We start from the raw sequence: 9748 nt of genomic DNA on the forward strand, positions 1-9748 counted from the left end.
TTTGCGTGGTTCTTTCCACTCTCAGCTGAGCATTTGCTAAGTCAGTTATTTATCTTTTTTTTTTTTCCCCCTCACAAGTTTGTGACTTTTTGCCTTTCCTGTTTTCTCTGTCTTTGTGGGTTTATCTTTCAAAAATAGATTGCTTTGCTGTGTCTTTAGTTGGGTTTCGGGAAGAGTGAAATTAGATACATGAATTTAGTCTTCCATCTTAACCCAAAATTCCCTCTCATAAATTTTTAGGTGGTTTTATTTTATGGTAAACAATTGGGTTTTTTTGTTTGTTTGTTTTCCTTGGTGCTTGCTAAGTTTCAGTAAGTTAACATTTCTTTTTAAAATTAGTCAAATATATAGAACAGGTGTCAGATTATTATGGAATTGGCCTCAAACATCAGCCTCATGTTATCAAAAACATTCACAAATTCTAGGAATGGTACGCAGAAAATATCGTATATAATACTTAAAATAATGGAGAAATGAGTTAAATTTAATCTTAAATGTATTTGATAACTTACAGCACAGTGTAGATCATATATAGCTTGCAAAGATTTGACCAGTGTCGTGGTGTTAGAATGGCATTCTTTTCTAAGAACTGGGCTTTTGTGTGCATCGTTTAGTTTAATTGCTTACTTCATTTGGTGGAATAGTTATTCAGCAGCGCTCAGGTACCACGCTAAGGTTGCACCTGTTAATAGGAGTCATAGCACCTGTTTTCATGGAGCACATACTCTAGCAAGAAAACAGACATTCAAAGAACCAGGTAGAATAAAGCGTATCGTTAAAGCACAGGATCACGCAACTGGCACGTGGCGTGTCTGAGCCTCAGGCGTTCCCCAGGACGGTGGCAGTTAGGATGCCTCCGGAAAGGTGACTAGGTGGAAGGCACAGGTTGGGGAAGGAGTGGAAGAAATAGCTCCATGCTTTCAAGTTGCTGAATTTAGCTTGGGGGCATGGTGTGAGCTAAGGCCAGAGAGTTCACAAGGGACTCTTATATCGGGCCTTAAGTTTGAATGTCATTTTGAGGCCACTGGGAAGACATGAAAGGATTTTTAAGCAGAAAATTGATACACATTTCTTTCGAAGATTTTTTTTTTTTAGATTGCAATTTAAAGAGCATTTGAGAGGAGGGTAACTCGGAGGCAGGGAAGCCAGGCAGGCCTGCGGTGAGTCGAGATTGGACCAGGATAGTGGGGAAATTGAGATGTTTCTGAGAGAGCTTAATGTGTCTTCACTGTAGAGGAATTGAGGAATTGTCGGGTCCGTCTGCCAGGATTCTGGCTTCTCCAGGATGCCTTTCCATGGATGAATGATGATAGGTGACAACTAGAAAGAGAGAAGGTTTGTCTTAAGTTAATAATTCATTTTTTGATAAGCTTTCAGTCACTAGGCAGTATCCAGTTACAGCTGGAGCTGGAGCTCAGAAGGGAGTTCTAGGCTAGAGAACGAGCTCTGGGGTCTTGGACCTGAAGCCATAATTATAAAAGCAAGGGAATGACTTAAGTGCACATTGGTTTATAGTCGTCTTTGGGCACCGTCTCTGTGCTTCCCCTTCCATGGTGACCGTTCCATTTCCTGGGCTCACTGCACCAAGTCGCATGAGTCCCACAGCCCCTGGGGACTTCCCCATCCCTGTCTGTACTTTCCCTGCCAGCTGGACGCACGGTTAGCGTGGCTCGGCGGCCGCTTTGCTATGTATTTCCTGGTACAGAGGATTTATGTACTTGATAAGTTTTCCTAATTTTATCTGTACATTTGCTTTTTTCCCAGAAGGAGAACTTATGGATTGTGATGGAAAATCAGAATCTAGTCCCGAACGGGAAGCTGTGGATGATGAAACTAAAGGGCTGGAAGGAGCAGAGGGCATCAAAAAGAGAAAAAGGAGGCCGTACCGACCAGGTATGGCCCGCGCCCTGCGTGTGGTCCCATCCGACCTTGGGTGCTCCGAGGACAGCATGTGTCGAGGGCATCGGTTATAGTTAAGGGATCAGGGTGACACACAGCTGCTCAGCAACTCTAACTAAAACTCGTGTTTGTGACTTAATGGACTAAGCTACTTGAATATGCTCTTCAGGCGACACATTCTTTAGGTTGAGTATGTGGTACCTTCACAGTGAACCATCATTTAATGCCTTATCTCACGTGTGATCCATTCTAGTAAATGCTTCACCAGCCTGGTTTTTGTGGCTGTGTACTTCTGTAAGTCTTTTAATTTTTAGCATTCACTTTCCAATATTTTGTTTTTTGAAACTTACTTCGGTGTTTGTGTAGAAGTCCCGGTAAGTATACCATACGGAAGTGATGCGTCAGGGTTCTCATGCCCCCACAAATTTATAGTCTGGTTAATACTGTGATGATAAAGTGCTCCCCTATTTCTTCTCTGCCTCGGAGGTAGAGAGAAAAGCTGTCTTGCTTGCAAATTATATGCACCTTATTGGAAAAAATTATTGAAATGGTCAGAACACAGATCCTGTCAGCTTTCTTTAGGCAGAGTTCGTTAATGTCTGTTTACCAGGCAGTGAGCCAGTAAGCTGAATCAGTTCAACCCTTATTCTTCTGATTGCCTCTGTTATTGATAAGGGTGATCCCAGTGCCTATGGAGGTGTAAGGAGAGACCTTCTCACTGTGTTCTGTAAGGCTTTAAAAGCTAGCCTGCCTTCCAGGTGAGCCACATCTGTAATAGGGCCTCTCCTAGCATCATCCAAATCGCTGTATGAAAATGATATCATTTTTTCCTAATTACGAGGCTCACAGAGACACCGTTTTAGACACTGAAGGTTTCTTTTTCTCTCTCTCATATGGGAGTCATTTGTCCCTCTAACCAAGGGCCCCATTAGGCCACAAAGTATGTCATTAGCTGTATCATAGGACAAGAGCTGTCAGTGTTGGCCATGCATCAGGCTCGATTCAGGCACTTTCCACTGTTTATTTCATCCTTACAACTTCACGCATGAAGAGGTACTGTCATCACTCCTGTTTTACCAGTGGGGGAACCGAGAAGTCGAATAAGTCAGCAGGGTCAGGCGGCCACCAGAGTTACAGGGTTTGGCGCCAGCGTGCATGGTCACCGCAGAGCCGTGTGCCCCGTGCCTGAGGGCCCCTGGCAGAAGGAGACAGCCAGCCCTCAAGTCCTGTGGGTTTTGTTTGTATCATCTAGTGTCGTCTGTACCTTGTCTCTGTTCTCCTTCAGCTGATGTGCAAATAATTCCAATGACGGTACATGAGTTACTAACGTTTGTGAAGTAAACAACATTCAGCTTCATTTAGAAGGAAGCGCGTGGGGTCTTTCTGTTCTGTAATGAGTTTTTATTCCTGCTTGGTTAGTGATAAGGTCACACTAGGTCTACCCTCTTTTATTTGCTGATTTCCAAACTCCTGTATTTTTTGCATGCAAATGAGATGATTGACTTAAATTAGCCCCTGTCGAATTCGGGAACTGCCTCACTGTCGAAGGCTGAGCCGTTTCTCCCGAGGCAGAAATGAGCCGCTCACCTGGCCACCCGTTTCTTCCGGATAGGTATCGGCGGATTTATGGTACGGCAACGAAGTCGAACCGGGCAAGGAAAAGCCAAGAGGTCGGTGATGAGGAAAGACTCCTCGGGCTCTGCTTGTGAGCAGCTGCCGCCTGGCAGAGACGATGGTACGGTGCCGATTCTGCTTGATGCAGCCCCTTTGCCTCGACATCCCTGGTGACAAGAACTGCCCTAAATAATGCTGCCTTTTGGCTGCTTATGGTCAGGTAGCTCACACTCGTGGTTTAGAAATTAGGTTTGATTAGAAAATGATTTAAATCCAGTAGACTGTTTTTTTTGGTTTTTTTGGTTTTTTTTTTTGAGATTTTTTAAATCAGTTCCCTTTTTTCTTATGTGAGATATAGTTTAGGGACTGAGTCAGGACGTCGGGTACTTTCTGGCCTCTCCCCAAAGGCCTTTTTGGGACTGCCTTAGCCACGTGATGTAAAACTGGAAACTTTTAGACTATTTAGTTGAAAGTGACAGCATACCCCAGCAGTTAACAAAATTGCGCGATGTCTTAGAAATACATCTTCCAAATAGTATTCTGTCTTCCCCACTGAGAGCTTCAGAGAAAGCTAAATCGTTGCTTAAGCCATAGCTTAAGAACTGGTTGTGATGCCGACTTTGCTGTCTGTGTGGTCACTTACATGTTTTAAATGCCTTCATAGGGCAGGGAAAGGAAGATAGATGTTTTCAGCATGTGCTCTGAATAGAGTTCTCCCGTTACTGTGGGATGTGGTTTTGACCTATGAATTAATAAAAATCAGACATCGCTGCACGTTTTTAAAAGAAAGCACCATAATGATTTTGAAGAAGTTTCTAATAGAACTCACTGTGGCTGTAATAAGCCCTAGTTTAAAAATGTAGGTTCAGTGAAACTACCTTTTGTTTTCCACCTGTGTCCCTTTATTTCGTCCTCCAAATCTGTTTTATCTTTCAGTTCCGTATTCTGTTCCTTCACCGTGGAGTTTTTAATCTGTTAACATCTTCCCCTTTTCTGGACGGCCTTTTTGGTCTCGTAGTCTCTCTTTACAGCTTCCTCCTGGTTTCAGGTGTCTTTCATTTCTCCACGTATCTCATGGATTTGGAATATCGGGTACCTAGAGCAGCCTTTGCACATCCAGTTCTGCTCTGTATCTCTTGCTCCGTCTCCTAGTGCCTCATTCTGTTGCGTTTATTGTGCGAGGTAGATACGTACGTGTGTGTGTGTGTGTGTGTGTGTGTGTGTGTGTGTGTGTGTGTGTTACACTTTACTGTGAGTTCATATTCTTTAGAACATTCTCTGAACTTTTTGAGAATTGAATCGAAGGTGGCTTCTTTTGGAGAACATTTGTATTTGTCACTTACAGGAAGACGAGGTGCTCCTACCCCGGGACTTCCTGATGCACCTCTGTTATATAAATTCAGGTTTCCTACACATTAGGGCTGTGTTGAGTTTATGAATTCTCAGGGAAGATTTTCATTTTTAGCCTTTCTACCCAGCACCAAATTCCATGACAAGACAACAAACAGATTTCTCTGCCCTTGCTGGAGGAGGCGGTGGTGTGGGGAGGAGTGGGGGGGAGTGTGTTTCTTGTTAAACCATCCCTGAGCATGGACTCCTTCATGCAAGTCACCTCCAGTCAACCGTCACCTTGGGGAGTGGCCTTAAACTTTGTCTTCTACTCCCCATTCCTCATGAGGCTCTGGAAACTCAGGTTCAGGGTCACTGGATTTTAGCAAAATTTCGGAGAGTTGTATTTGGTTCTTTGCTTATTTCTGTGGTTCTTGTTTTACCTTAATTTTTGGTCTTTGAGAATTCTTCATTTTCTGGCTAGCTTACTGATATTTTTTAAAAGGTTATTTGGGAGATGTTTGTCCACTATTTTTGGTCGCTTTTAGAAGAGTAAGTCCACTCACGAAGTCGGCCAGCAGAAGTGCCCACACTGATTTTTAGAAGGGAGGTGCCATTTGCCCTGAGAAGTAGACGAAGGTCTCATCTGAATGCCCACTTATCTGCTTCAAGTAGTGTACTTGTTCCTTTGCTAAGTTCATAGTCCAAATTTTTGTTTTGTTTCCATTTTTCTGTTTTAAGATCAAGCATTGCGTGTTGAGCGTATTCACAGATAGTCTCATATTATCACAATATGTATGTACTACAAATACCTCATTTGCAATAAACCTCAGAACTTGGAATTTCTGGATTAATGGACAGATTTTTTTTTAAGAGATTTGTTGGATATTCCACATAAATCCTACAAAAAGGTCGTACTGCTAAATTCCCCTAGTGGTGTGTGAGTGTCTGCGTCCCCATACTCAGAGCGTTGGGCAGTTTCATATTTAAGTCTTTTAACAAAGTGTTTAGGTTAGAAAAACAAGTTTCAGTTTTTGCCAGTAAGGAAATACTCATTAACAGACAATAGATACATGCCGATACTAAATAGACATGAAATGAAATTTTTATGATATTTAAAAGTTACTAAATAAACTTCTAGATCTTTTGTAAAAATCTTGTTTGCCAAGTCAGTATGCTGTGCATACTTAAACTTACACAGTGCTGGATGTCAATATATTTGAATAGAACTGGAAAAAAAGGTAAAGCTAAGCTTGTGTGTATGTTGGTAAGCTATATCATTACTTTGGGTGGATTTTGTCTGAAGATTTTAAGTACCACATATTCATAAATGTGACTGTTGTTTCAGGCTGGAGTGAGCAGTTACCGGATGCTCTAGTTGATGAATCTCTTTCTGTTGCCGAGAACACTGAAAAAATAAAGAAGAGATACCGCAAAAGGAAAAATAAGCTCGAAGAAACTTTCCCTGCCTATTTACAAGTAATATTTTGCTTTACATTCTATTATGTAGTTTGTTTAATGAGAAAAATGTAATGTGTTGTGCTTCGAAAAATAGGTTTGTTGTTGTTGTCAGTTTTTTAACTTGTTTGTTTTTAATTAGTCATCATAAATGTCATTTTTACCTTCTAGGGGCCCAGAAAAATGAACGTTTGCCTTTTTTGAGCTTTGACACATTTCAGAGTTCTTTTTATCCCAGTTTTTCACTTCAGAGTATGTCATAAAATATGCAGGGACACTTTGGGCTGAGAAAGCTCACTCTCCGGAAGCAGTCACACGCGCGTGCTCCCCAGCCCGGTCCGTGCACCCCCTTTGCCAGTGCCGGTTGCTGCGGCAGTGTCCCTAAGGGCAGCCAGGCCGCCAGCCGCCGAGGTACAGTTCTTAGTCGTTTCCCACTTCCGGGGGCCAGTCAGCCAAAGATTTAAGCAGAATTGGTTTTGTTTTCTAGCATATACATCAGAAAATATCCCTCAAAATGAACGAATTGTGTTCGATGGGTGCAGACGACGTGAGAATAGATGTTCTTCTCATTCCTCTCGTAAACAGTAGGTCACGGGAGAGTTGAAGGCCGTGTGCTATGCTGGAAGGGCCTGTGTTAGAAACGGGACAGAGCTCAGACACCTGGCCGGGCCGCTGGCCGGTTCTGGGTCCTGAGCACGTTCATCTTCCTGGGCCTCTGTTTCGTCCCGTGTACTGTTTGAGCCGGAGCAGTCCATCACCGAGCAGCCGCCTGACTTCAGTGTCTGCGCCCGACCTCTCGCCTGATACACCCTCCTTCCCACGCAGCTGTGGCCGACGAACATGCCTCTTCGTTGCTTGACTTGTGTTTATTTTTTTACCTTAATTTTCCAGTTGGCTATTACTAGTTTAATAGTAACATCCATGTTCCTTCAGTCAACATGTGACCTCGCCAGTTTTCTTTGTCAGCAGCGTCCCGGGCTGAATGCCACTCTGCTGCCCGTTAATTCTGTGGCTACATCCGTGTGACCCCGTGTCCTCATCGTGGTATTAAAATTGTGGTAATACCTGCTGCACAGAAATGTCACGAGGCTAAATAATAGAATTATGCACGTAGGGTGCTTAACTCTGTGCCTTAATTATTGTCTATCTTTAATAAACGTTTTATGTCCCCCTATATTCTCATCAAATCCCCATTCATCCTAGCTTTTTGGCTTTTAAAAATACATAATAGTAATTTTACTGGTCAGGAAATAGGCCCGTCGTTGTTTGGGGTACCTTTAGTTGCATCCTTTTCGTTGTCTCTTATTCCTCCCACCTCCTTTCTCGATCATCCTTCCTGTGAGTGTGCGTAGATGCCACCCTTGCCCACAGGACCCCGCTGTAATGTGTCATCTGTATTTAGGGCTTTAGCTATGGAAGCCTGCAAACTGACTGTTTTATACATTAGCAAAAGGGCCTTTATGAGCAGTGGCTCTGATTTCCTGATTGCTGCTGTAACCTCGATCTCCTAAGCTGGGTTGTACCCTCTGGGGCCCAGGTGTAATTCCTCTGGCGCATGCCAGTAATATCTGTTTTGGGGGCGTTAGGGGTTGTGAAGGAAGCCTTTGTGATGGTATTGTTTCTTGGACATCTTGTGATGGCAGTTGTGTTTTTTTCCCCACCATCAATTGGGGGGATAAACAGCGACAAAAAAACCCACTAGGAATTCAGTAACAGTATTTTCTAGTTTTTCTTTATGAATTAAATGTCAAGACAAACTGTGAATAACTGCGTGATTACCCAGTAGAAGTATGTGTACAGCCTGCCGACAGCTCGGGGTGCCAACGGCTCGGGGTGCCGCCGGCCTCAGGAGCCCTGTCGGAGGCCAGCGCGCTCTGGGAGTCACTGACCCCACCGTCCAGTCAGCCACGCGGCCAGTCCACGACGTTAGCCACAGGATGTGAAGAGCCACCGAGTTAATAAGAATGTTAGCTTTTGATAAATACCTGTAAAATCATCGTGAGAAGTGTAAAGAAAAATTCTTGCTGAGGGCGGTCTCAGATTTCTCAAATTTATACTGAAGTCATTAAATAAGTGGTGTCTCAAACTCTGCGGTGCTTTCTTCTAGTCAGAGATTTTCGTAATGATAAAAGCATTGCGGGTCTGAGAACCAAGCCGTCTGCCTCCCAGTGACCTAGCTTTGTGGATTTTCAGGTTTCTTTTTCAAAGTGAAATAACGTGTTGGTTTAAAAAATGTGAAAATTTCAAATCAAGCATCCCGTCACCTCTCTCCGACTTCATACCCCTCCTCCTCACCCCTGGTCTATCCAGGGACAGCATCGTTGCCAGTCTGGTGCTCCGTCTTTGAGAACCTTTTTATAATTTATAATGTATTTTTGCATGGTCCTAATTGTCTTGGTTTGTACTTTATGTTTAGCTAGACCTGCCACTCAGCTTGCTTGCTTTTTATACTGTATTTTAGTGCTTCTCTTTGACAGCGTAGCTCTGTATCTTTTTTAAAGATCGCCGTATTGTATTTTGTTATAGGTATCTATAATTTATTTAGTCACATGCCTTTTGACAGACATCAGGGCTGTGTTCACTTTTTGGTATAAAAAACGCTGCCGCAAACCTTTGTCACGTATGTGTCTTCGGCAAGAGTGTGGTAAATGTTGACGGTGGCTGCAAAGCTGCGCTCTGCGAAGGACCCTTTTCCCGCAGACCGCGCTGCGGACAGCAGACCGAGGCACAGCTGCTGGTTAAAGGAGGCGAAGGGATCTTTGTCATCTTGTCGCCTCTTGAGTAGTTCAGGAGCCCAGCTTGCAAGTCTGGTCTCTAGAATAGAGCAAGTTAACGGAGACGTGTTAATCCGAGTGAGTGAGTTAAAAGCCAAACGCCCTTAATAGCAGTGCATTTTTGTGTACACAGTATGGTTAAAATGACCATGAAAAACTTTCAGATTTACAGCATTAAGTCTTTAACATGGTTATATGAATCAGTAAGAGATTACTAAGTCTACCTGAAGTCTGTATTAGAGCTGTAGATAAAACCATTGCACTATCCTCTGTATGTAATCTATAAATAATAATAATAACATTCATGAAGCTTTAGTTTTCTTATGCATTAAGGTACCAATAGTATTGTAGATGTAGCAATCTTTAATTTTAATTGTAGCCTAATCTCTTGGAATTATTGAATTACTATTCTGCTGTTGCTGGAAATATATTTGACAGAATCGTCTGATATTGTTTGCATAATTTTATTTGTCTCTAATAACTGAACTACAAAAATCATACTTTTAAAATAAGCGGACTCTATATAAAACAGTTGACAGGATATGTCTGTATTCAATTTCTGTATTATAAATACCAGGCTTTCCTGTGATTGCCACTTTCTTGTCAAAAACGATGACAATTACCTGCTGCCGTTTTAGAATTGTATAACTACGTCGGTCATTTTCGTGTGTGTT

General features: G+C 42.7%; 1 protein-coding gene across 1 annotated transcript in view; it reads left to right on the forward strand.

Annotated features, from left to right (window-relative positions):
• KMT2C (lysine methyltransferase 2C) overlaps nucleotides 1-9748 on the forward strand; it is a 205659-nt gene that overhangs the window by 141802 nt on the left and 54109 nt on the right. Inside the window, exons 24-26 of the mRNA XM_025039018.1 lie at nucleotides 1765-1893; nucleotides 3512-3634; nucleotides 6191-6321. Coding sequence (XP_024894786.1) covers nucleotides 1765-1893; nucleotides 3512-3634; nucleotides 6191-6321 — 383 coding nt within the window. The remainder of the gene's footprint in view (nucleotides 1-1764; nucleotides 1894-3511; nucleotides 3635-6190; nucleotides 6322-9748) is intronic.

Source organism: Pteropus alecto, unplaced genomic scaffold, assembly GCF_000325575.1.
Source record: "Pteropus alecto unplaced genomic scaffold, ASM32557v1 scaffold48, whole genome shotgun sequence".
NCBI lineage: Eukaryota > Metazoa > Chordata > Mammalia > Chiroptera > Pteropodidae > Pteropus > Pteropus alecto.